General features: G+C 37.8%; 2 protein-coding genes across 3 annotated transcripts; both read right to left on the reverse strand.

The window, feature by feature from the left end:
- Positions 1–420: 420 nt before the first annotated feature.
- LOC112574774 (hillarin-like) lies at positions 421–27,215 on the reverse strand. 2 transcript variants are annotated; one of them, XM_025256039.1, is made up of 11 exons: positions 26,933–27,215; positions 25,808–25,886; positions 24,953–25,069; positions 24,332–24,561; positions 23,993–24,211; positions 23,148–23,504; positions 22,284–22,845; positions 21,779–22,073; positions 21,343–21,614; positions 21,055–21,234; positions 421–828 (listed from the first exon to the last, which is right to left on the reverse strand). In XM_025256039.1, the coding sequence occupies exons 2-11, from the start codon at positions 25,814–25,816 to the stop codon at positions 772–774; spliced, it is 2,298 nt and encodes a 765-aa protein (XP_025111824.1). In that variant the 5' UTR covers positions 25,817–25,886; positions 26,933–27,215; the 3' UTR covers positions 421–771. The 2 variants fall into 2 exon arrangements, with proteins under 2 accessions (XP_025111824.1, XP_025111823.1); XM_025256038.1 differs by lacking the exon at positions 421–828 and adding an exon at positions 20,436–20,933 and having other exon boundaries at positions 26,933–27,212.
- Positions 12,465–16,573, reverse strand: LOC112574784. Its single transcript, XM_025256061.1, has 5 exons — positions 16,469–16,573; positions 15,728–15,929; positions 15,301–15,566; positions 14,371–14,550; positions 12,465–13,276 (listed from the first exon to the last, which is right to left on the reverse strand). Exons 2-5 carry the CDS (start codon positions 15,888–15,890, stop codon positions 13,217–13,219), a joined length of 669 nt encoding a protein of 222 aa, XP_025111846.1. The 5' UTR covers positions 15,891–15,929; positions 16,469–16,573; the 3' UTR covers positions 12,465–13,216.
- Positions 27,216–27,808: the final 593 nt, after the last annotated feature.

The following is a 27,808-nucleotide window of genomic DNA, read 5'->3' on the forward strand; positions in this document are numbered from 1 at the left end:
TTTTAACTTGTCTAAATGGTAATACGAATAGAATAGAATAAGCACACATGTAAGTTTTTGTATGAATAAAACCTGTAAACAGTCAAAAGTGGAGTCATAGTCTATATGAAAAACAAAAGACAAAGATTTTTCAGGCTCTTGCTGATAAACAAAATCGAGTGTTGGTAACAAATAAAGTCACCTAAATAAGTTGTAAAATTCTTCCAAACAACAACAACAACAACACCACTAATATCATTCTCGAAAGAAAAAGCTGCTAAGCTTTAGCCTGTTCTGTTATGAACACGGAGAGGTAAGGAGATAAGAAGTAAAACATAGGTACAGATTGATAATATACTGATAATCTAAACAAACCAAAGAAAAAGAATATAAGAAAAAGAGACAGTGCACTAGTTCTTAGAACAACAATTACTTACATTTGAATTATGTGGATCAAGAAATTTTAACTTGTCTAAATGTCACACAAAAGAAATATAATATAATCAGCACAAATGTCAGCTTTTTTCTTCTCATGAACAAATCGCTGTACACAGTCAAAGGTGGCGCCATAGTCTGTATAAAAACTAAAAAACAACCTTTTTGTAGGCTGTAGTTGATAAACAAAACGAAATGTCAGTAAGAGATAGAGTCACTGAAATAAGTTGTAAAATCCTTCCTGAAAAATTGATTAAGGGTCCGTCTCTTACCAAAGCATTTATCACTTGGTCATGAGTAGGGGAGACAAGTCACAGCCTCTGTCTGCATCGTTGATGTTCTTCATTCTGTACTGAGTTAGTTTCTCCTTTTGAGACTTCCTTTAGTTCGGTAAAAGGTGATCTTCTCCATGCACTGGAAAAGTAAGATGTTACAAATCATTTTCGTATGACTCTGTGGTATAACATTGTCTAGTTTTAAGCAGTGTGGTCTGAAATACAATTTGTGGACTTACTTGTTTCTTGAGTGTTTCTATTGACCTGTACTCGGCAAACGTCCCGACAGCTCGTTCCAGCTTCTGTGTTGCCAGATCCACCCGCTCTCGGGTAAGCGAAGAGTTGTCCACACTGTTTACTTTATCTATCAGTTGTTCTTCGTTTGTTTCTTTCAGTTTTGCATTGATCTTCTGCCACGTCTGTTGAAAACCAAAAAGTTTTGTTTCTCAGCCACTAACTGGAGCAAAGAAACCCTCTAAAATATCCGCATGTTGCTATTTAAACACATGCATAAACACAGTGTCGTTGTACAAAAACAACAATAAAATTATGAATACAATCTTTTATCACTACTGTAAGCAATAAAACTATCAAAAAAGTCATATCACTTAATACATTGCGGTTCAGTAGTGTATTTCTCAGTTGTATTTTAACTTCTGGAACCCCAAATACGACTCTTGTGAAAACGATAAAGAAAAGCATTGGTGAAAGTGATGGGTGCCTGCGACGTTTTAAATCATGCAAGCAAGATGGCAATAAAGTTTAATTTTAATCACATTTCCGGTCTTCTTTTATACTCAGCCTGATTTTCCGTGTAAATTTCAAGACTGAACACGTACACGTACAGTGATTTCAAGAGTACACTTATCACCCTACAGCCTGTACATTTATATTTGACTTATGCAAATTTATGTATATATTATGTATACCGTGTACTCACGTCAAGTTCCTCCGCGCTTTCTCCAATCAGAATAAGGGCTGCAACGATGACGTCATTGACGTGGTCTGGACGTTTCCCCTCAGTCGCCTCTTCTTTTTTCCTGAGATACTGCGCCATCTTTTTAATTTCTTCCTGGCCCTTTTCAAACCAAGCCTGGACCCGAGCCATTTCACTGACACAGGTGTTGTCTATTTTCTTGAAGCATGCACGGAGTTCTTCCAGGGATTTACTTTTAACGGCCTTCTCCATTTCTGGACAGATAAATTGTAGACAGTTACACATGTCATACCCACATCCACACAAATAATCTACATGCAGAAACAGCCACGTGTACCAGCTACGTGAGTTCCTAGTGTTATTTGTTCAAGTCTATATTGTCAACACAAAATCGAAAAATTTATTTAGGTTTAAAAATCGTACCCTCCTGACACAATGTCACTAGAATTTTCCTTGCGTTCTCAATGTCTCCTTTGTTGTGAAGGTTTGCAGCCATGCAGTTTCTGATGCTCCGATTCAGCTCATCCAAGTCTCCTTCCTGTGCAGAAACACGCAATTCCTCTATCATACGTTTGTACCACGTTTCTCTGGCTCGTATTCTTTTGTCTAATGTCTGGTCTTTAATTTCAGCCCTCTCGTCCCTTGAGGCAACTTTCTCTAATATCTCTGAGTCATCCTTGCCAACAGAGACCCATGCATCTTCATAGAACTGTAATGTTTTCTGTAAAATATAAATATTTATATTGAGACAATATGCTATTCATTTTGAGTGTTTGGTAGTTCAGTTAGTGTTACAGGTAAATTTACACAAGGTGTATAGTATTATTTTATGACTTATGACTATCAAAAGTCTTATTATGACTGTCTGCTTATACAGACCACTGTTTTTACAAAAAAATACAGTAGATACATAAAAAAGGTAAAACAGACTCTAATGTCCATCACACAAGCCATTACCTAATAGTTTAAACGTAGAAACCAACTGCAAAGGTCAAATTATTATATATTCTGACAGCATGATTTTCTGAGCTTTTCATATTATAAATACTCTAACATAAGAAGATAAGGTGATCGGCGTAACCAGTTATACAAATTATACACTGTTTATTATACCACGTCGTAAGCACGCGACAGCATCATTCGTAATGTCTATACAATCTAACACGTGCATGAATTTCTAAAATAGAAATACCTTTTTGTCTTCGTCCTTGATTACTTCATTCAGCCTTTGATGGCTGGTCAGCAAGTAGTTCAGAACATGAAAACTAAACAATTGTTTTGTAGACTGATCATTTTCTGTGATGTTTTTTATAGTATCGACTTCAATGGAATATTCCGGTGTCGGGTCGTCTGCCGGGAGTCTCGCCTTGACCGTTACGTGATCACCTTTTCGCTCCACGATGACGTTGTCCTGAAATTCTTCCGGTTTCCGGGTGGAGTGGACTAGTCTGGCCAAAATGTCCACATAATCTTGAATTTTGAAGTTTAAGCTGATTTCGTCACCACTTTTGACAGGCACAACCCCTTCCGTGTGGGAAGGCTCCGACAACCCAGCTTCAGCAGCTGATTCACCAAAGCCAAACCCGTTTTCAGGGCGGGACGGCAAGGGCTGTGTGTCTGGATCGGCTTTATCACAGACGATCTGAAATTTGACTAGGCGAAAGATTTTATCTCCATGAACTCCTAGAACTATAAATTTATATGTTCCTGTTACTGGAAGTTTGACCAGAAGTGAATACGTCTGCTGAGTCCGCTTTATTCTGGAAGAAAACTATCATGTCTTAAATAAAGAAATCGTACTTTGGTAGCTATTGATAACATGTTTTTCTGTTCCCAGTAAGATACTAACTATTGCAGACATTATCTTCAACATTATAATATTATAATGTCATAACTTTATCTTTGAGAAATCTAAAAGGTAAATATTTTCTATTTCCGGGAAAATTGCCACATTATACAATATTCAAATAGTTAAACAATTTTATTGTCTTTTCACAACTGATGTTATATAGTGACAAAAGTAGTATTTATTTTTCGACCTTCCTGTGCGATATTTCTTGTGAGTATAAAAAAGTATTATCCTTACATAGTTACGTAGAGTTCTGTTTGTATCTCCTGTGGAAATTTTTTTCCTGAACGACCTTCGTCGAAATACATCTCGTACTTTAGTTTATAACCAGCTCCTGGACTGAACATGTCGATCAAACACCATCCAGTTGTGGACGTGATCACGCACGTGAACGGGCTGATCAGCTTCCATCCAGACGAAAAATACGAATAAGAAAAACAAGGTGCCTCAACGAACTTCTCTCGTGTCCATGGTTCAGTCAGCAATTGCTTCTCTTTGTCATATGGGTGACATTTGTAAATCATCTCCTCAGGGTCAGTCAGGAAATAATAGTCGTTAAAATTTGGCGTCAGGGTACCGACCTTTGCTGTGAGACTAAACAACAAATAGTAACATAATGACTGAGAAAACTGTCAGTATAAAGTGTGATATTCTGTAAGTGTTACTGAAAAGATCTTGAGCTCAGTAAGTGTTACACCGCCATACTATCATTCCCGAATACATTTACTGTATGTTGTGTATTTGAAAACAAAGAATGAGTCATTAATTAATCGAAAGTAATTAAAAAGTTTTCATGCTAATAGACTGAATGTAATCATACAAACAAATAGCTCTTGTGTTCTTCTAAGTAGACTGTTAGTATTGGTTTTAGTTTTTCTCTGAACAATGGCAACGCTTTTAGTGACCTGCCGAAAGTTGCAACGAGATATACATCACAAAAGACAATAGTTTAAGAAAGTTTTACTGCAATTGTTCTTTTAAATTAAAAGTAAATGTGATTTTTAAAATGGTAATGCATGATAGACAATACATAAATCTGGATTACTAACATTTTCAACGGTGTACAGATATTTATAAAATACATTGGAATATAATTTATTGTACTTTGCAAAAGTAACAGGAATGATAGCATCAGGTTTATGTGTAATGGGGGATTCTACAGATTATGCAAAGGCTTTTTCGACATCATTATGTTGATCAATACTGTTGCATGCGATTAAAAAGCTACAAAATGGATTAAGATTTTTCCTAGTTGCAGGAGATAAGTAATTAAAAAAAGTGCCAAACCCCAATGGACCAACCAGTTTTCAAAATGCTTTTAGAGGAATAGGACCTGAATAATTTATCATTCGCACGCGCTACTAACACTGTTGGGAATAAAAAAAAAGCAAAGGTCGTCCCCTATCCTTTTTAGTTCGTTGGTGGTGAGGTGTTAGAGAGCTTACTTTTCTCGGGGCCAGCTATTACTGGAGGGCGATGCTCATCTCACCCTCACTGATTTACCTTCCCTGACCCTCTATGGAGTCAGGTACTCATTGCCGCCAGCTGGGTCGACTGGGGAAAGTTTGCTGCGCTAATCGGGTATTGAACCAGCGCGCTTTCAGTTCGGACGCCTTTATGTAGAGATTCTACTGCAACAATAATAATTTAAAAATCCTATCACTGAGACTACACAGAAACAAAAAGCAAAAATAATTAATCTGTGAAGGCGTGCAGCCACAGTACAGGCCATCATGGTGTTGGACACGATTATGACAGTCAGCAGCGGTCACAGATCCTTACACCATGGTGTTGGAGCACATGCACCTGATTTAACACGAGTACATCGACATAATAATTACAATAACAACAAGAAAAACCCTGTTATAATCGCACAAAGGAATAGGTGTATTTTTTTTTATCCTCATGGGTGATTATTTTTGTTCCTTCATGTACTAGTTTCTGTACCAAACGCTACAGACATGCTCTTATAGGCGCATAATGATGCGTCATTTACAATAGCACATTCAATTATAGTAAGGCTATGGATAGTAAGGCGGCGAGAAGGAGAAAAGATGGCAACCACCGTTAGAAGAAGACGCTCGCCTATAGAGACATGTCTACCACCTCAACCCCGAAAACGACCTAAAAATGTTAAGAGGACGACCTACACCTTGACTTTACTTATCTTATCCAGATTCTTTGTAATTTAGCGCAGTTTTATCCTTTATTACTTTTGTCGATTACAAAATACCTTCACAAAACGTTACACGTAAATAGGAAACAAGTTAAAAAGTTACCTTGTTCTTATTGGCTTTCCATAATCCTCAACCAGTAAGAAATCTTTCTTTTTGAAGCCACCTAATACTACAAAGGCCCAGTGAGGAAACACAAACCGCCAGCTGTTTGCCACGTAAACAATTGCCCAGGTATTTTGTACTATATGAACATCACCTGGCTCGTAGGTTGTACCTTTTGCCTTGCCGTTCACAAGAAGGCATGGGATTCTTGCAGCTCTGTGAAATTATTACAATTATTAACTTAGAAGTGCTAGCATGACAACTGTATATTATAGACCAGCGGTTCTCAACCTTTTACTTGTGGCGACCCCCCTGACGAACACCGGTAAGTCCGCGACCCCCCTTAGCCAGCTAAAGGTCGGTGGAAGAGCGGGGCAGCCTTAGCTAACCTCCAACCCCGCGTCGAGGAAATCAACAACGGAAGAACAAAGTTCGTATCTGCAAAAAGTATAACTGTTAATGAAATTTTACTAAAGCAAATTCTGCGGTGCTAATAAATATTATTTTATTAATTTTATTGGACACTCTCTTTGATTAATGAGAAGGCTGAGCCTGCTTGCTGTTGCATAGAGAAGCGAACCTGTGTGCGATGTTCGTACCCACTGCTATTCGCAGCTCAGCCTCTGCGTCCACACGATTTCTGTATTTAGACTTCAGTGCTGCCAATGCTGAAAATCCTTGCTCACACATATACGAAGTTGAAAATGGCAGAAGAACTTTCATTGCTTTCTCAGAAAGCACCGTTGACGCTAATCCAGAATGTTGGCACTGGTGTTGTTTGGAAGACCATTTTCAAGGATTGGTCATTCGAAAGGTTGATGAGCTGCTCTTCTTCTTCCGTGGAAACCCGCTTGTGCTAGGATCAGCCAGAAATGGATTACGAATCCAATCGCATTTAGTCACATCAATTTCAGCGAAATAATGCTGAAACCTTTCTTGCAGTCCGTTTAGATGGGCAATAATTACCTTCTTCACCTGATCAAGATTCAAGTTGTCAGCCTTGCACTTACACAAGCACAGAAACATCAAAAATATTTTCTCTTGCGTCCACAACGAAATTGTTCGGACGAAAGCATTCATCTTGTCAGTTGTTTGTAATATGGTGGTGTCTTTCCCTTGCAGAGACGTATTCACAACGTTCAGCTTCTCAAATGTGTCCGATAAATATGCCATTAGCAGCAGTCATCGGTCGTTCTTAAGCCCCCACCCCGCACTGTCTGGTCATGGCCTTCTGTCAGGGACCTAGAGTACTAGGACTGAGCACGTGAGCACGTGCGAGGGGAAAGGGTGTGAATGATGGACGTTTCCTGAATGCCTGCCTTTTAGATGTTTTTTTTTTTAAAAAGAGAGAGGTGTGACTGGAGAGGGAGAGGGGAGTCAGCGATGAGAGATTGGGGGAGAAAGAGGGCAAAAGGCGAGAGGAGGGAGATTGGAGGCTTAATTGTTGAGAGGGGGATTGTGTTTTGAGTTTTGGAAGTGAGAAGTCACTGCATGCCGATACAGTGTACTTGAATAGGGAGAAGCGATTTGGAGTTTGATCGCCCTCACCACTCGGTTACACAATCTAAGCTAATTGCACTAATACCGGTATAAGAAACTTTTAAAAAAGGACCACCTTCGCGACCCCCTTGTAGGCACGTCGCGACCCCCCAGGGGGTCGCGCCCCACAGGTTGAGAACCGCTGTTATAGACGGTCCTTTCATGGATGGTACGATGCGAGTAAATATTAATTTAGTGATACAAACGATTACCTGCACATCTTGGCAAACATTTTACCGATTAAACTATAATCATGTGATGCCTCCTGTAGGTAATAGTCTGGACTGTTGCTGTCTTTGCATCTGCCGGTCTCTTGTCGACATCCTATGTTCTGAGCGCCCATCCACACAAAAATTGTTCTTAACTTGTGTAGATCGGAGCTCAAATGGCTGGTGAGGTGCTGGACAAGTTCATCGAAACTATCTTTTGGTGAATCAAGTTTCTGAAACACACACAATATGAGGTATTCGAAAGGACAGAGTAAAAATTTGATAGAAAAAAGAATCTACCAACTCGTTATTTCTCGTTTGATAGAAGTTTTTGTGACAATTTTCTATTACATTGTCATCAGAGGAACTCCTCGAATTAAGTTGTTACCAGCAGCATGCAGTTCTGTTATGAACCACATCCCAGGGAACGGAGATTTTTGAAATAATTGGGGCAACCACTATCTTCGTGTCTTAATATTTCATACGACGGTTAATAAGAATGTGAAAGCGTTTTCTGTCCTAATCAGTTTTATACCATTACATAGACCTGTCGTTTCGTTGATTTCTTAAAGGCACACAGCTACAATGTATCGTAGTTTGGCTACAGTGTGTATTACTTCTGTTTTCATCTGTATTCTATCTATATTTTCGGACAGTCAGACAGTAGTAGGGAGAACACTTTACCAAGCAACAACTCTTAAGCCATCCTGTGAAGTAAAGAAATCAATCCTGCAAAAGTTTGAAGTAAATTACTCTGTTGTTCATAAGAAATCAAATAAAGTGACCATGTTTTATTCATCGTTGCAAGCTATGACTATGCTCAGTAGGTATAAATAGTAATGTTTCATATTTGTACCGCCCGAGCGTCCTTGTCCACCTCTGTGAAGTCTTCATCTCGGAGTAGGTCCTCCTTGAGGGTCTCCGGTGGGCATAGAGGTGGGTACCAGTCCTCGAACTTCCATAGCTCCTTATGCTTAAAGTAGACAAAGAGATTAAATTAGCAAAATAAGAACGACTCTTTCCTTGTAAATAATTAGTGTAGATCTACCTAATGAGACATTTTCCACACTTACCTATTTTGCGTTTAACGTATCATTTCTTGTTTACTACTTTTACCTTGTTGTAATATGATTGCTACATCGATGCAGGTTCATTTTTAATACCGTCTTTTCCCCTTTTTCCCATTTTTTGTCGTATTCTTCTACACATCACTTTTGTCAGCAAGTAGGATTACATCACAGCAAACTACAGTGTCGCGTGTCAAACATTTTTCTATTCCTGCCTTTCTCTCAGTGCTTGGAGACGCACCGGGAATAGAAAGGTAGCTTACAGCAGACCACGGCTGACGTCATTTTCCAGGCTATTTTTATCCGGTTCGCGGGGTCGAGGACTTCTCCCGCTGACTGTATCAACGTCTGACGTCATGCCCATGCTACGTCACGCGTCGTCTGCTTGATGCTGAGTCTGCTGCTTGTTGTAGCCATGGGGATGCACTGTTCATGGCCCCTCCCAACCCTGTCAGCGGTTTAGGCGCGAAAAGCCTTTACGCGCTTTAGAGTCACGTGGGTGTTGTGGGCGCTGGTTACAGCCCCTGGGAGAGAATGTAGCGAACCCCGGAGAGTAGCGTCCCTCGTGGCATTCTTCCTGAGGCGATGAGAAGAGTGGGTAATTTTGAGAAAGCAGGTCATAGCTATAGGTGGGTCATGGAGGGGGAAGTTTTTTGTTTCATGCTGAGGAAACCTAGTGACCGTTCTTCTTTTGTTTTCTCCACAGGCTTTGTGTAAGTGTAAGTGTTCTTGTACGTGTTTTCGATAGTTCTATCATCTTTGTCATCTTTATCGTCATTGTCATCTTTTTCATCTTACATTCTTCGTGTGATCTTGTCAACGTCGTCCTGGTTGTTGTCGTCACTGCATTTCTTCTACTTCGTCACATCTTCTTCGCCCTTTCCGCCCCAGCGTGGACGGAACCTCAACCGTTCTGCGTTTCGTTCTCCCTTCATTTCTTCGTTCCGTTTGCTTCGTCGATCGGTCCTGCAAGGCAACGGACTGTGAACCAGCAAAGGGTCCCCGCACAGATCGGACAGACAGTGCAGTTGTGGTCAGCTCTACACCTAACGTCAGATATAAAGGACTCAGGGGAAACAACTCTAACAGTACTGTGCCGCAGTGTGTGCTGGTGGTTTTTTTTTTTTTTGTTTTTTTTTTTGTCCATTGATTTTTTTCCCTTACTAACATCACTCGTTACCTTTTCTTTTCTTTGCGTGGGGTAGTCCCTGTTTCTCTTGCGTCTTGCGTGTCCGTGTGCGTGTACGTGCAAGTGTATTTCTTCAATATTTCTTTTTTCACATTTATCTACATTTTTATTAAACTTCATATTTGTACCGTTCATTCTCGTCTTTGTTGTGTCTACCTTCATCAAAGGTTCGACAGCCTCTGGCTGAGCGATTGGGTGTGTGTTCGTGCGGCTGTGTGAGCGATTGTGAGCGTGCGTCCGGCGACGCTGGGGGCGATACGCGACATATATAGTAGTGTAAGATTTAATTAGACATGTCATAGCCATAGCTTTGCTTGTACATAAATAAACTGCTTAAATGAGAAATTTACACAAGCACAGGCAAACTCAGATTTTTTCTAAAATCATATGAACATACAAGATCGGAAGATTAAGCGGATAAAAATAGTAAAGTCATATGACCTCTGACCTGATTCATTTGTGAAGTGTGCGTATACAAGAGCTCTCAAAACTCTTCTTCTGCAAAGGCTTTGAGTAATATAGATGGTCTGTCATCAGAAAAAAAAATTGTTGATGATAATGATCATTCTAAACATTTTTTGTCTTTTACATTGCACAAATAAAACAGTAATTAGTCTGTTTCTGAACCAAGTCTGATCCTGAGAAACCAGGTTTACCCCCAAATATTTTTTACTGTAACAGATGATAATTATGCTAAGTGGCAATAAGGAATGTCGATACACTTGTAGCAGCAAAACAATAATTCGACAGTACTCCCGAGAAAACTCATTTGGTCCGACATTGTATCAATAGTGTAGGTATTATTTATTTAATGGATTTAAAGGGTAAGAAAAGATGACAAGTCAGCATCACTCTAATGCAAAGCTCAGTGGACAATACATGTCTAAGTTTTGTTAAAGCAAATAGCATCGGATCTCATTCTTTTTAAATCTTTTAAAATACTTCGGATTTTGACCAAGGGATTCTAAAAATATCAGTGTTTGTGAAAGCAGAAATATATTTGCTACAGTAAAAAACAAGAGTCCCATATTTCTGTATTTTATTATTGCTTCATACAAATATCACGGGTTTTTGCAAGGCATTGTTTACTTGTGTGAAGTCATGCGCTACACCTTTGTCAATCCAAACAAATTTATAGTTCAGTATTGTGTACTGCTGTTTTTAAGGGTATTTCTGGATTATTCCTCTCGATTAAGATCTGTAAATATCAAGTTCTACGAAGACAAACTGATAATAGTATTGAAGTATAACCATTTTTATCCAAGTATATCCATGATTACCAGAACTGAGTTGCCATGTACAGGGAACTTTGAAAATTAATGAATCCGATTAGATTTTTCTTCTCTGAAAACAAGCGGTTATAAACATATAGTCACAAAGATATGTTTAGTCTCAGAGATAAGCAAATACAAAGTACTCACTATACTTTTCCACGAGGGAGAAGACTCGTTCAGTTTGCAATCCAACCTTTATGCATCCTGCTAGCCCTTGTACCTGTTGTAAGGAGTCGGGTGTTAGGTGCGGCTGTCGAAATGTGTGTAGCGATCTACTCATGGGTCTCACGTGACTTGTGTAAACCAGTGTCTGGCAGGTGGCTTATCAATGTCCATGTCCTTCTAAATAAATTTTCCAACCTCATGCTGTTTCCTCCTTGTAATCCTTTTTACCACCGATCTTCAGGCTGCGCAATGGTATGTGACAAGAGGTTATCTAATGTCTTCAAGAGCTCACAGACCTCCAGCTACACGATAGGTATGTCTGCCTGCCTACCTTGGTATGTTGCACCGCTCACCTGTGTGCTTCCACTCACAGTTTCACACACAGAGTTACACGCACTTAGTAGTTCCTTGTCTAGTATTATGTTGGAGAATTAATATGACTAAATTGATCAGGCAAGACTGTAGAAACCATTTATTCATAGGCTCATTAAATATATTGGATTAAGGGAAGATTACCCACATAATGTTGTGATACATCCTGGAAGATGCTTAGTTCTAGTCAACCTCAGATCAGCGAAGAGGCCCTCCAGATAATATATAATTCTCTTCATGTGTATATTTTGAAGCGGTCTAGTAGTGAAGAGCCACAGACTTTCATTTTAAAAGACGACGAGCTCTAATGAGAGTCGTTAACAATATTAGAAATTTACTTAGCGGACCCCTACCACTATCAGACGCTTGACTATTCGGTTCGTAGATAAACTGAATACGAAAGACACTTCTACGGTCTATTTTTGTACAATCGTCTGTATGTAGACTACAGTCATAAGCACTCACGGAAATGATAAGAGTAATCTAACTAGGAGCTGGCCCTTACAAACTTGACATTGTATGCTGCAGGAATAAAATTGGTGTTATTTTTTTCTTCTCAGCAAAACCGAGTCTCTCATGACGGAAACATATTCAAAGGCAGATTTACATTGCACTTGCAACTAATGCCCATGATTGATTATGAATGTGTAGTGCTATGTCGTGAGTAAGAGACCATATAAATAAATAGTGTTTAGTAGAGAGGCCAATTCAATGTGAACTCGGTTCTTCCCGAATAGGCATGTGTGTCAAAAGAATGTGAGTGAAAACGAAAAGGTCGGTAAGAAAGTACTTCCTTGTCTAGCCAAGGTAAAAGGTAAGTAAATGTAAATTCCCTAGTTGAGAAGAAGAAAGTTTTATTTTATAGCACTGTAAATATTTAGTATAAGCAGTGCATAATAAACTTAAAATACTAAAAGATTACAATGTAATCAACTTGCTTTGATAAATAACTTCATGAATGATAGAAGGAAATATGCTTACATTATCATACAAAGGAAAAAAAGTTTATTGTAACTTTAAATCAAACATGTTACTTTGCTCTTTTCTTTGTACAATATTAAATGTAAATTGAATGAATGTGTCAAAATATTGTCAAAACTACCAAGACATTCTTTAACATGATGACATCTTTCTTTTCTAAATACACTTTAGCCATTAATAAGATTCTTAAAGTATATTTGTATATGTATAAGAAAATACACAAATTTATGTAAGCAAACATTACATGATCTCTAAAGTGTATACAATTACCACCCCTTCCACTACGATTGAAGCACTATTAAACCTTAAGATCTCTGGTAGCAGACATATTACATAACATTGTCAGAAACAACACTGACATTATCTACAAATGAAAAGGACAGACAGAGTCATATATGACACAGATTTTTAATTATGTATTTAATAAAGTTCTTGTCGGAACAACAGCTTAAAGATCAGCAGGACAGGCACAACATGCTCAGGTGGTAACCACGGTGTGTTAGGCAAAACATGTCACACTCGAATCTCACGAAGTGTTTCATTTCTCACAAAGTAACCATGACATAAAACCAACTCTTAGGAGGCGAAGAAAAAGTCAAAAGAATTCCATTCTTGATTAACTCATAGAACTAAAGGTGTCACGTGATCTAAAGATGTGATATGATGTTATGTGTTGAAAAAGCGCATCATTCTCAGAAACGGGAAGCAGGCCACCCTGGTAAAACACTGAAACCATTTAAAGTAACATACATATAGTTGACTGTTTTTTTTTTCAGAGCACTGACTTAAGAATACTGCATAAATTATTTTTTTCCTATAGGAATACTTGTTGAAGCCAGTTAAAACATTGCGTTTGTTTGAAACACAAATTTGCAAATGTATAACACATTTGAAAATGCGTTAAAAATATTGAATAGGGCCACGAGTTTCAAAATTCCTAATCGGCATCAAGCAGATTCAGCCGTGTTCTATCAATTAATTTCACACTGTTGTCGCATAATTCTGGGAATTTGATTTTTTAACTCATAAATTGATATTACTAAAATAACTCGAAGCTTACAGACAAAAGGTATATGTTTTTATATATGTATGTGGAAATGAGGCTGCGCCTGTCAGACTAAGTTGCTTTGTTCTCCAGCAAATTTTCTTCTTTCTTGTTCAGCTTGTCTGTTGGTTCGTATTATAGGTTTCTTTTAGTTAATTGTTGCATTTTTGTTTCTCTTAATTTACTTTGTTTTTGATGTACTACTTGCTGCCGATTTTACTTTAACGTCTGCCATTCTTCGCCGTTACGTCGTTTTTTGGTCTAATTCTTGTTGTTAGTTTTATTTCCTCTCCTTTGAAACTGAACTTAACTTTACATCCTCAGCAATCTGTTGTACAAGCGAGTGGTGTCTGTTATATGAAAATATCACTGCGTGGTTATTGGTGATTTATTTTAGTTCTTTATATAATTTCTATACAGCGTTTTAAGCAAGTCATTGGAAAACCGTTCTATAAATTATTATTATTTTTGTGTCACGAAGTTTGTATAATGCACAAGTGAATAGCAAGTTTTCTGAATCAGTCCAATAAATCTGCTACACTACAATCCTCAGGCATGTCTTTAGCTGCTTCTATGTGTTTATAATACTAATAATTATACGATAAAGTATATAAGGCCAAATGACATCTTAAAGTGAAAACCATATTTAATCGATCTTTTTGTAATGGTCAACTTTACCAATGATATATATATATAGCTACTTTACTGTGTAGATACTTATGTAATAATTTCAACTCCTGGGATTAGTAATTCTACTATTGTTTAATATACTTACCCATTCATAAAGTCTCTTGTGGAAATCACACTGGTGGAAACGTCCATTACATCCCATGAACGTTTTTTCGGCAAGATCCAACTGCTCTCCAGAGAGCACAGAGTCGTCAAATTTTGTTAGTTTTTCAAGCAGTTGATTAGCGTTTGTTTGGTTCAGTTTTGTCCATATCTCTTGCCACTTCTGCACATTATCAAAGATTATTAATATTGCAAACACAACAATATCCGCAAAATAAACACTATGTCCCATTAAAAAAAGTGCTTGACATTATTAACCCACAGATGACACTGAAAATATTAGTATGCCCTTTGTTATTTTCAAATTTTTATGTTGAACATAATGTATTACTGTTTCTTAGGTTCTACTAACAATTACCAAATCTTTCATTAAATCACTTATTTGTGTTGGTTTTAGTATTATACCTGAGATATTATAAGAAAAAGTCTAAACTTCTATCAATATAGATATATAGGTATGCTGACTCTAATGCAACCATCATTCTACAGCGGTAGCTCAAGCAACATAAAAATATGCATGTAAAATTATATTTAAAATACACAAAAATTAAATTTGATTCACTGGTAATATAAACTGTTTGTATCTTGACCAAACCAACTAGAAATATCCTCAGGTAAGTAGTGTCGTGTGCCATGAATTTCTTTCTTTGCGTTTTCAGAAGTTTTACGTAGAATTAAGGTCAGACATTTTGTCGATAATAGTCTGTACAGCTGTAATTGGTATTAATGAGCCATTTGTTGTTGTTGTTGTTGTTGTTGTTGTTCATGATGATGATGATGATGATATCAAAGGTAAAGCGCGTACACACACACACACACTATTTATAAATGGCTTATACAAAAGTACATATATGTATTGTAATCTTGTACACTTAAGACTTTTCTGAATTTCATACATTCACTTTCTACTCACACTTAGTTCAGATTGGTTTTCTCCCAGCAGGAGGAAGGCAGTCAAGAAGAGGTCGTTAGGAGGCTTGAAAATACCTGAAATGTCATCCGTTTGCAACTTCATTTTATTTTTGTTCTTGTTAAACTCTTCCAGATTCCAATATACCTGCTGGGCGTACTTGAACCAAACCTTTTCCCGGGCCTCTCTATTGACACCAGTCTCGGCTATTTTATCCAGCCAGTCTCCGATCTCTTGCTGATCTTGATTGCAAAGCGTCTTTTCCGTTTCTGACAGAAAGATGTGAACATAAATACATACTCACATGTGTAAACAAAGTCATGCTGAAATACTTCTATGTGGTGTCCACAAGTGTTCTCAAATAGTCTTTTTTAGACGCATAATATGAAAATGAGAAAATTTGTTTACACTTAGCATTTTATTTCCGTACCTGCCTTACAAAATACCAGAATTTCTTTCTTCTTCTCCTCTACTTTTCCTCTGTCTTCAGGATTTATTCCTGTGAGTGCAAAATTTAGCTGATCCAAGAGTGTGTACCTTGCTTCCTGCTGTAGCAGTCTTAGTTCTTTTATCAGGAATTCGATCCCAGCCATCTTGATGGGACTTTATTCCTTATACCAGCTTAGAGTAATCTTTTCATCAGAAACATACACATCATCATAGCATTGTAATGTTTGCTGTAAACGACAAATGTTTGAGCATAAGGATACCACATACTTGTTTTGTATATAATGCGTTCTTTCACTTATTATTAGGTTATATAGTCAGTTTTAAATGTAAAAATAAAGACACTTTTCTATATAAATTTCATTGACTAACTACTGTTGAAATAAACAAAACTATTCGATGCTAAGAATGCTCGTGTTACTGAAATGTAGGTTAACAAACCACAAACAACCTACTTTGAGTAATCTATCAAAAACATGGGCGCCTCCGAGGTAAACAACTTTTACGACGTAGGCTTGGCACGTTAATTGTTAACATGCAATCAGTTTTTTTGTAAATTAAGCATGATTATATACTTTCTTCTTCTTATGAACTTAACTTGTACACAATTAAAGATAAAATCTGAAGGTCTATCAGTTCCCCCCCACACACACACACACAAAATTGCACAAATAAAGTCATTCCAATTAAAATTGGTGTAGTGAGAATGTGAAAATGTACTTACCACTCTGCCCAAAGTGAACCATCTCTGGTGTATCACGCTTAAATAGTAGTTTAAATACCGGTTTCTGAGAACTGGGAATTGTTCACTGATGACTAACCACCCGCTACACGCCTGTTCAACTGAGCGAATCCGTGGTATCGTGGTCAAGCTCAACAGACACGACCCGCGGGTTGCAGCGAACAGATTTGATTTAAAGGAATAGTGAGGTGCAATTTGTTTTAAATATCAGACAAATCATTTGTACAAGATAACACTTTCACAAACTGCTATTAAACACTTTCAAGACCACAAACATTATCAGAGATCATTAACACTGGAGTCAGAATTGTATATGGGGGGATGTAAACGTCATGTAAGTTCAGCCAGAGGGCGAGCTGGGACCATTAGGCATATCTGTGTGAAAATGTCATGTCACAACACTGACCTTTCTGTGTGTGGTGAGATTTGTAGGGATGTATCTTGAGAACAAAATGTGTGTATTCACCTCGAGATGTGATTTTCCCAAATTAAATAGACAAAAATGTTTACCCCAGTAAACATTTAACGGGTGAGCTTATGTACCAGGAGAGAGGAATGCTGCCTAGAATGCATAACTTTAACCCCATCATACCATACCCGTTTTCGGGAAACAGATTCGTTCTATACCTGGACTGTTTTTCGAGAAAATGATTGTTTAACAGTAACGGATGAGCCTAAATAACGTGTTTTCAGATATGATACTATTACATGAATACTTTTATTTGTTAAGTTGACATTTTTACGTAAAAACCTTGTGCACATGCTTGTTGTTCCAAAGAAATATTTTCAGCTGTCTGCTGGTGGTAAAAATGTTTGCGTCTTGCAAAGAAAACATTCCAAAAAGTCTTGCGCTGGTAAAAGCTAGAAAAAGTTTCTCACATCTTTTTATTTTAGACCAACTCTGTTTTCTTTGTATGTTCTTGTTGGGTACAGATGTTTACGCAATATCTAGTAAAGCTGTAATTAAAGGCTATAATGTCAATATCGTTTTGCTTATTCGATATTTTGTTTTCCTCTAATGTTCGCTAGGAGAAGTTTTGCGCCATCAGGTGTAAGCCGGCAACGGGTTCAAAGACGTTTGACGATTGCACGATCATACGCTTAATTAAAGAGTAAAATTTGAGGTGTAAAGATGAAAAAGGTAGATTCAAGTAGTTATGTCTGTTGTTTCGGCAATATCAAACATGTATGTATGTGTGTGTGGGAGAGATAGAGAGAGACATAGAGAGAGAGGAGAAAAAGAAAAGAGGGAGATGGAAAAGAAAAAAGAAGAGAGCTCATTGCTGACTTGATTTGTTTTCCATTTCAAAGAACAGCTTCATATTTCTAACCAATCACCTTATTGCACGACAAACGGCGACCTCTAAAAATCTCTTTCTATGACATTTTTGGGAGAAGAGATGGGTACCGCCTCACATACAACAGGCCCAGTAATTCCAGAACGAACACATTTAGGAGATCTTTACTCTCAGTGTATTAGCATCTTAAAGTTAATGCTTCATATAATAGTATGTCTATAAGTATTGTTACAGTAGACCAGTAGGGTTTGTACAATTTAAACAACAAACCTTGCAACTGTATATCATAATATCACAGACTTGAAATCAGATCCGGCATATGTATGTACCTTATCCAGGCCAAGGTGAGTTATTTCACATCCCGACAACTTGACACAGTTTCTGAAAAACTTTACTTTAAGTAGAATGTAGCACCCTACTAGGATACCTTATTCACGAGTACCAGAAGCTTCCTTGTGTTGCCGCTTTACTTTATCTATGACAGTCTACATTCTACAAAGATAGGTAACAATACAGAAGTTACCTTCTCATTCCATACCCTGCATTTGGAAAATTCAGTGTAATCCTAATCTGTTTTTAAAGGAAAATATTACAGTGGAAAATATAAAATTATCAATTTTAGCATACATGAAGCGCAAGAGTTCCCCAAGGGGGAGATGGAGAAAGAAGAATGAATACAACAGTTTTGTAGTTCGAAGGTTTGTCTGTTTTACTAGAGAATTCGTATTAACCCCAGGATGACCCCGTCTGACTTGTTTCATTCATGTCTAGGCTAAAATAATCCTTCTCATTTGTTTTAATTGTCTCACTCGTTTGCCGATTGTTTCCTTGAGGTCTCAACTATCTCAACCGTTTCCCGAGTCTTAGTTATTATCTATTTCTTGTCATAGTCTAGAGGTTTTCACAAACTTCGGGTACATTACATTGTATACATTTCAGGCACGCAATACTCACTGCTATTATTCCCTTGAATGCGCAATTACCCTTTTAGACTGTTTATTATTCCTAATTACTAAGTTATATGAGTCTTATTCAAGTGTAAATGAACAATTTTGTTTAATATAAGCCGATGAGTTTACAGATAAAAAAAGAAGCTAGAATAAAAAAATATAGTTTGTTCCTGTTGCCTTTTCTGTATCATCTATCAGCACCAATGTTTCCTTTATGGGACCCTTTCCTCTGACAAAAGCCGTGAAAGGAAACACGAACCCCTAGCTCTCGGAACGTACACAACTTCCCAAGTATATATGTTAACCCTTTTACATACAGACTTTTTTGTCACTCCCACAAAGAAATGCAGCTGTCACATTTAGTAGAATGTGTATTTCTTCCGTATTCATCTGTTGTCTATCTATATTTTAAGACAATCAGACTGGGGTGGGGAGAACATTGTACCAGCAGTACAAGTGTTTAAATTCTATGCATTCCTGTGTAGTAAGGGAGTAAGTATGACACCAGTCGCAGGTCCTTCTGCACTCATGTATGACTGTCATCAATAGTCATGAGCGTAGGGAATGAGCACACAGAGTTTGTGCGCTCCCAGGACTGTTTATAATTAAGGACTGCTTTAAAACTCTAAAACGGAAGTAAACTTTAATATTGAAAGTGGATACGCTGATTTTGGGTGGTAAATGTTAAATCTTAACTGCCACCAACAGGCCTACCTCCCTGTGGCCAATGCGTTCCGATGGAGAAGAAAATGGACAAAGATCGTATTGTTTATATTAAAATAATATTCGTTTCTTACCATTTACATCGATCAGCACTCAAAGATAATAATTATAGGCTATTTATTGTACGCCCCACAGAAAACGCAGACATTTTTCACACAAACAAACAATGGCGGTTAATTACCCTGGGTAAGTTGCCTGACACAAATAATGAGAAAGTTGTCGAATGTGAATAGCGGGAAAGGGCTTATCATTGTGTTTATGATCAGTTGTTACTTGCTCACTCTCTAGACTTCATTCACACATCTACATGCGCCCTGCAGAACACTTCATATGATGCCTTCGAATATGTTGCTCCCTCTTTCAACTCTGACCGGGTGCTTCTTTAAGCAGATTTAAAATATCTCCAGCATTTATCATTGTCTTTGACTATTTTCATAAGATCTGTGCTGTAAACTTCTCATAAACATAGGATGAAGCTCCGTTGAGACATAATCATGTTAGATGAGTATAAATGGTGTTTATTCCAAGCCACACTTTCAGAGGCACTAAACACCACGTTTAGAACATTTATTGGTAATGGGCTTGAACTACTTCTGTTTCATGTATTAATTTGTTATGTGAGAAATTTATACAGCTTCTCTGTCTTTACCATTATAATAAATATTCCCTTATCTCGCATGCGCAAAGTGTTGTTTTTCTTTATTCGAGATACAGTGGAATCATCAGAGCCAAATAAAATACAAAACAAAGATATAAAATATTTTCATGAGTCATTTAAACCAGTTATAAAGCTATATACGCGAACACTATACTGATTGATATTTTACCAACTAAATGAAACATTTTTAATGACTACACATCGTGTACAAGGTGCGTTTTGTCTCTGCAGTGTTCGAAGCCCTTGTATCACGAAAAGAAGCAATAAACATGCTCATTGATGTCAAACATACAAAATCAAGACTTCCATGATTTCTTCTGTTATAAATTTATTTTCAGGGTTATAAAATGTAACACTATGATGTTTAAAATATGTCAACATTGATTGTTTTCAATAAAATAATAGATCTTTCTGTAAGCGAAACATACACAGCATTATTAAAACAATTTGAAAGAAGCTGAACCTCATCTCTGCTAGCAAGTACATAAACAAATATTACTTTCACTGAAGCGACTTTAAACCTAAAAGGGTGTGGCCATTATTTAAAATAATTTCTATATTGTCAGATTACAGCAAGCTGACCAACAACAACACTGATATTGTCCTCAAATCAAAGATGGATAAGAAAATAATGAAGTGAATGAATATATTAAGTGATTATGAGTCAGTCTCTTACCGAACCATTTATCATTTGGTAATGAGTAGGGGAGACAAGTCACAGCCTCTTTCTGCGCCCTTGATGCTCTTTATTCTGCAAGGAGTAAGTTCCTCCTTTTGAGACTCCCTTTAGTGCGGTAAAAGGTGATCTTCTCCATGCACTGGAAAAGCCAGGTGTCATAAATGCATTTCTTTTGCTCTATAGATCGATCCAATATTTTGGTATAAGCTTCTAGTTTATTTGAGCTGTGTGGTTTAATTTAATGTAGTTTCTAGATTTACCTGTTTCTTCAGAGTTTCTATTGTTCTGTATTCGGCAAACGTCCCACCAGCCTGCTCCATCCTTCTTTTCGCCAGATCCACCCGTTCTCGAGTCAGCGAAGAGTTGTTCAAATTGCTTACTTTGTTCAACAGTTGTTCTTCATTCGTTTTCCTCAGTTTTGCATCGACCTTTTCCCACGTCTGTTAAAACCAAAATAGTAATGTTGCTCAGACATCCATTGAAAAGAGAACCTCCTGAACATCCACATTAACCTGTATCCTGTATATTCATGTGTTACATATACTCACGTCCAGTTTATCCTCTCTTTCGCCGAGCAAAATAAAGGCTGCCACGATGACATCAAAGACGTGGTCAGGAGGTTTCCGAACGTTCACATCGTCCTTAGTCCTCAAGGACTGCGTCATCGCTTGCTGGCTCACTTCTAGTTTCGATAATACTTTCTCGGCCTCTTTGAACCAAGCTTGCTGCTGTGCCGCCTCCCCGACACATGAGTGCTTTATTTTATTGATGCACGCATTAAGTTCTTCCAATTTTTTTCTTTTTACAGCCTTTTCCACTTCTGCACATAAAAATTGCATACATCCACACGTGTACCCACATCCACACATGCAAGCCACACACAGAAATAGTACCAGCCATGCGAGTCTCTAGGATAATGACTATAATGTATACCGTCCACTCAAAAGCAACGGATTACTTCAGCTTCAAAAATACATTCCCTACCTTTCTGACACAAGTACATTAGTACTTTCTTGCCTTCCTCGATGTCTTTGTCTTGAAGGTTTGAAGCAATGCAGCGACTGAGGAGTCTATTCAGTCGCTCAAAATTCATTTCTCTTTTACAATCAAGCATTTCCTGTACCATACGTCTGTACCCTGTTTTCTTGGTTCGTATTCTTTTCTCTAATAATGGGTTCGTAATACCAGCTGTCTCGAACTTAGAGGCAACTTCCTCTAACCTCTGTGAATCATCGTTGATGATAGAACTCCATACATCTTCATAGCACTGTAAATTTTTCTGTAAAATAAATTTTTTTGCATTAAGGTGATATGCAATTCATTATGAGTCTTATTTATTCAGCGAATATTAAAGATACATTTAAATAATCTAAAATTCATAAAGATATCATTGTAAAGTTTTAACATTCAGATTATTTCTATTACAACTCTTTATATTAAATAGAAAAGACTATCTCGTCAAATCTCAAATTTCGAAGAATACAAATACCTTTTTGTGCGTGATGATTGCACTCAGTGTTTTATCGCTGGAAAGCAAATAATTTAGAGCATGATAACTGGGCAATTCTGTAATTGATTCCTCTGTTTCTTTCATGATTTTTATACTATCGACTTCCAGGGAATATTCTGGCTCTGGGTCGTCTGCCGGGAGTGTCGCAATGACCATTGCGTTATAGTCTTCTCGCTCCACGATGACGTTGTCCCGAAGCTTTTCCGGTGTCAGGGTGGAGTGGACCAGTCTGGCCAAAATGGATCTGTCCATTGAAACCTTGAAACGGATGCTGATCTTGTCACCCTTTTTCACCGGCGCAAACCCTTCCGTGTGGGAAGGCTCTGACAAACCAGCTTCAGCAGCGGCCTCACCAAAGCCAAACCCGTTTTCTGGGTAGGACGGGAAGGGCAGTGTCTCTAGTGGCATGTGATTACAGACGATCTGAAATGCCACTAGTCTCGCGGTCTGACCTCCATGATCTCCTGTCACTACAAATTTGTATGTTCCAGCCACCGGAAGTCTGACCACAAATGACGTCGTCTGCTGAGTCCGTTTTATTCTGAAAAAAACCCCAAAATAACCACAAAACAATTTTGTACTTGGTAAAAAGTTTGGCTAATTGTGGTAAGAAACTAATTATTACAGTGTGGGTTAGCATTATTTTGACAACAATGTTAAAGATATCACGCTTAAATATTTGCTAGCTATGTGCTCTTTACTGGAAAGATTGCAACAATTAACAACTTTATTTAAACAATTTGAAGGTTTTTCAACTCTTTGCTATCTGTTGACAAAAGCAGTGTTTATTTCTCGACCGCATTCTACTGCATTGCTTGTAATTTTGAGAAAAAATATCCTTACATAATTACGTAGCGATCCGTTTGTATCTTTTGTGGAAATTTTTTTCCCGAGCGACCTCCGTCATAAAACATGGTGTACTTCAGTTTACATCCACCTCCTGGACTAAACAAGTCGACCAAACACCATCCAGATGTGGATTTAATCACGGATGTCAATGGACTGATTAGCTGCCATGCAGACGAGAAATAAGAACTCAAGAAAAAAGGCGAATCATAGAACTTCTCTTTGGTCCATGGCTCAGGTAACAGTTGCTTCTCTTGCTCATGTGGGTGACAGATGTAATTCATCACCTCAGGGTCAGTCAGGAAGTACAATTCATCAAATTTAGGCATCGTGGTACCAGCACTTCCTGTGAGTCTAAAAACAAAGAGCAGCTGAAAATTAATTGCCTACACTGACCATGACTAATAAAGGAAAAATGAAACAATAAGTGACATCCTATTGGGTCCAGCTTTCTTCTATATCCTGGTAAAGATCTTAGAGAGCTGCTGAAAGTTTAGAAAGTCTGCTGCTCAGAAAACAACACTAATGAAAAGTTGAAATGTGTTTTTAAAAAATTGAATTTATATGTATTTTGTAAAAAAAAATAAAGTACATCAAATTGGACTGCTAATATCATCAACAGTGTGAAGATCTGTAAAAAATTGAAAAATTGATTCAAATGGTATTTTATTGTATTTTGCAAAGTTAGCTATCTACAAATATATATATATGATGGTTATGATTCTGAAGCTGGCATCTAAAGGCGTCACACAATTTTCACGAGTGGTAAGTTACCAATTTCATGTTAAATACATGCCTAAAAATTTACATAGTTCATAAAACCCAAGCTAAAAATAAACTACCTTGTTCTTGTTGGCTTTCCAGAATCCTCAACCAAAAGCAAGTTTTCCTTTTGGTAACCACTTGCTGCTAAAAATGCCCAGAGAGGAAACACGAACCGCCAGCTGTTTGCCACGTAAACAATTGCCCAGGTACATTGTCCTTTTACATCAACATCACCTGGTTGGTAAGATCCACCTTTGGCCTTGCCGTTCACAAGAACACATGGGATTCTTGCAGCTCTGTCAAATTATTACAAGTATTGACTTAGAATATCTTGCATGACAGCTGTATATTGCAGGCATTCCTCTCTATGGATGTTACGATTGGAGCAAATATTTAATTAGAGATACAAAACTTACCTGCACATCTTGGCGAACATTTTACCAATGAACCTTTTGTTTTTTGTTGCCTCCTGTAGGTAATATTCTGGACTGTTGATGTATTTGCAGCTGGCTCCCTCTTGTCGACATCCTATGTTCTGAGCTCCCATCCAGACAAAAATGGCTCTTAACTTGTGTAGATCGGAGCTCAGATGACTGGTGAGGTGCTGGACAAGTTTTTCGAAACTGTCTTTTGGTGAATCAAGTTTCTGAAGCACGTATGAAAAGAATACACTAATAGAAGGAAGGAACGAACAACTGTTTTGTATAGAAACTTAGACACCCGCTCCACGCCTGTTCAACTGAGCGATCCCGTGGTATCCTATTCGTGACCCAAATTCTAGCTGTCTGTTGTTGGTTGGATTGTGATACTAGGAAGCGCAAAAATTCCAAAAACTTAGCCTCCTACCCTCTTTATCCTACTCTCTCTGACTGGCCATTTCACAATCACCAGTCCAATTACTTTTCATGTTTTAGGACTTTTTTTAGCGACTGCGAGCTCGCTATCACGATTGCCAATCATGGTTAAAAACTTTAGGAACAAAATGAATATCATAATTCTTCTCGGTAGCTATTACTAGTAATGCTTCTTTTACGTACCGCCCGAGCGTCCTTGTCCACCTCTGTGAAGTCTTCATCTCGGAGTAGGTCCTCCTTGAGGGTCTCCGGTGGACATAGACGTGGGTACCAGTCCTCGAGCTCCCATAGATCCTTATCCTTAAAGTAGACAAAGAAATTAAGAAAACCTCAGGAAAACAAGAACGACTCTTTACTTGTTTAAATAATTAATGTAGATCCACCCTATGAGACATTTTCCACACTTACCTATTTTGCGTTTAACGTATCATCTCCTGTTTACAGGGACTGATGTCTACTTTTAACTTGTTGTAATATAATTGTTACATCGATGTAGGTTCATTTAAATACAATTTTTCCCGCTTTTTGGTCGTGTTCTTCTCCACATCACTTTTGTCAGCAAGTAGGATTACATCACGGAAAACTACAGGGTGTCCCCAAAATATACTCACGTCTTTGCTTTCTCTTAACTCAATTTGTTTTCTCAGATCAACTGGATTATAATTATGGAATAAATATGACTAAGTGTTGAAGAGAAATACTTATCATAAATATCTCATCTTTACTGCTTTTCAAGAACACAGTATGACTAAGTGTTGAAGAGAAATACTTATCATAAATATCTCATCTTTACTGCTTTTCAAGAACACAACATGACAGTTCTGGGTTTGATATTTTTGATGGGGTGGACAGTTGCGGTAGTAGTGTAAGACTGAGATGAGAAAGTCATAGCTTTGGCCTTTGCTTGTACATAAATAAACTGCTTTACTGAGACATTTACACAAGCACACGCAAACTCAGACTTTTGCTCAAATCCTATGAACATACAAGATCGAAATATCAAGCGGATAAAAATAGTAAAGTCCTATCACCTCTGACCTGATTCATTTGTGAAGTGTGCGTATACAAGAACTCTCAAAACTCTTTTTCTGCAAAGGCTTTGAAAAATATGGATGGTCTGTAATCAGAAAAAGATATTTGTTAATGACAATGATCACTCTAAACATGTTTGGTTATCTATGTTCCACAACTAAAACAGTAATTAGTATCTTTTCTGAACCCAGTTTGACCCTGATAAACCAGGTTTACTAAGTCACATCACACCACACTAGCAAAAATACGATTCATTCATCTTTGAAGCAAAAGAACTGATGGCTAATGGGAGTTTTCACACGCATATTAGCTTTATCTTTTGAATTATGATGATAGCGTGGGAAGGGCAAGAGCTAAGTATATATATAGTATATAAGTATATATGACTAAGAATATTGTTATTATTAATAACAATATTCTTAGTCTCCAAAACACACTCGCGCGCGTGGGCACGGTGATTGTACAAAATTATTAAAAATTAGAAAAACTGGCACCCTACTAGCCCTGTAACTGGGGAGATCTGTGTTTAAGTACAGGAAGGACGAATGTTGTATACAAGGTATACATAACAAAGAGAAAGCGATACCATCTAGTCACATCGCACCATACCCGACTTCCGGTGTGACGTCTGTGGTTTGCTGTTAAGTCACCCGCTACATAGTGTTTTTCCCCTCCCGCCTTCCTCACCCCCACAACACAGGAACACACATGTTAGAGCTACTGAACAGACATGAAAAATAAAGCAAAAAGAATCGGATCTCATTATTTTAAAAATCTGTTAAAATACTTCAGAATATTATTGTTGGAAGTCACACAGAATGGCCTGTGCACTTGCAGTTGTCAACAATATTGAAAGAAGGCATATCTCTTCTGCTTCCCATATAGTTTCATCGGTCCCAAAGCCAATGAACAGCAGATATTTCTTACAAATAGATGACAGCTAAGCGAATTATTGTGATTACAGAGGGCAGACGGTAGTAATTATTATTGTTTATTATGTTAAATATCATGCACTAAGCAAAAAATTCTATTTATCAGATTAGATTTTTCTTCTCTGAAAACAAGCGGGTATAAACATATATCAACAAAGATAGGTTTAGTCTACGAGATAAGCAAATACAAAGTACTCACTACACTTCCTCCACAAGGAGACTCGCTCAGTTTGCAAACCAACCGTGAATACACCTGCTGGGCCGTGCACCCGTTGCAAGGAGTCGGGTATTGGTTACGGCTGTCAAAATGTGTGTAGCGAACTACTCATGTGTGTCACGTGACTTGTGCCCCCGTAAACAAGACACAAAGTGGGGCTACCCTGCATTTCTTTGCTTTACCTGAGCGTCTTTAAAAGGAGCAGTGCAGGGTATTAGGCAAATCTTCCAGATAATGTTTTTACAGTTTAGTCTTTAACTGTTGGTGTATTTGATCTTCATTTGTCGTTTTCAGCAAAACTTTGTTAAAGAATAAAACAATTAAACTTTATGACTTGAAATTATTTGATTCATACAATGAGTGTGGCATCCTTGAAATCAGACTAAGATTCAGAAATTTTGTTGTTTAATTGCTTTTCTAGCTTCACAGAAAGGTAAGAGACATGTCTGTGTGACAAGAGCACTTTCTGTCTCATACAGCGTGTGTGCACCACAGAGTGCTGTGACCCACGTCGGTGTGAAATAGTTTATTGTGCAAATTTGCCAAAGGTTATTATGTACTCGCAACTACGGGCCCTCCACCCTACCTGCATTCACACTACTGTCCCCGTCCTTCTGAATAAAGTTTCCAGGATCGTGCTGTGTCCTACTTGTGATCCTTTCTGCTACTGACCTACCCTCTTTTAGGTTATGCAATGGTTGGTGACATTAACAGTTATCGAATGTCGTCAAGAGTTCACAGAACTACAACTACACGATAGGTATGTCTGCCTGCCTACCTTGATATCTGTTGCGCCCCTCACCTGTCTGCTCGCACTTACAATTGGAGTCTCTCATGACAGAAACATAGTCAAAGGCA

Source organism: Pomacea canaliculata, linkage group LG11 (assembly GCF_003073045.1).
Source record: "Pomacea canaliculata isolate SZHN2017 linkage group LG11, ASM307304v1, whole genome shotgun sequence".
Taxonomy (NCBI): domain Eukaryota; kingdom Metazoa; phylum Mollusca; class Gastropoda; order Architaenioglossa; family Ampullariidae; genus Pomacea; species Pomacea canaliculata.

What these genes read in the sequence shown, in the direction of transcription:
- LOC112574784 (XM_025256061.1), bottom strand. Translation starts at nt 15,890, where the DNA reads ATGGCTGGGATCGAATTCCTGATAAAAGAACTAAGACTGCTACAGCAG. An exon ending in TCTGGTATTTTGTAAGGCAG is followed by an intron (nt 15,567 to 15,727) that starts GTACGGAAATAA and finishes TCTTTCTGTCAG; the next exon opens with AAACGGAAAAGACGCTTTGC. An exon ending in ACAAGAGACTTTATGAATGG is followed by an intron (nt 13,277 to 14,370) that starts GTAAGTATATTA and finishes AAATGGTTTCAG; the next exon opens with TGTTTTACCAGGGTGGCCTG.
- LOC112574774 (XM_025256038.1), bottom strand. An exon ending in TGGACAAGGACGCTCGGGCG is followed by an intron (nt 24,562 to 24,952) that starts GTACGTAAAAGA and finishes TACGTGCTTCAG; the next exon opens with AAACTTGATTCACCAAAAGA. An exon ending in AAAGAGAGGATAAACTGGAC is followed by an intron (nt 21,235 to 21,342) that starts GTGAGTATATGT and finishes TGGTTTTAACAG; the next exon opens with ACGTGGGAAAAGGTCGATGC.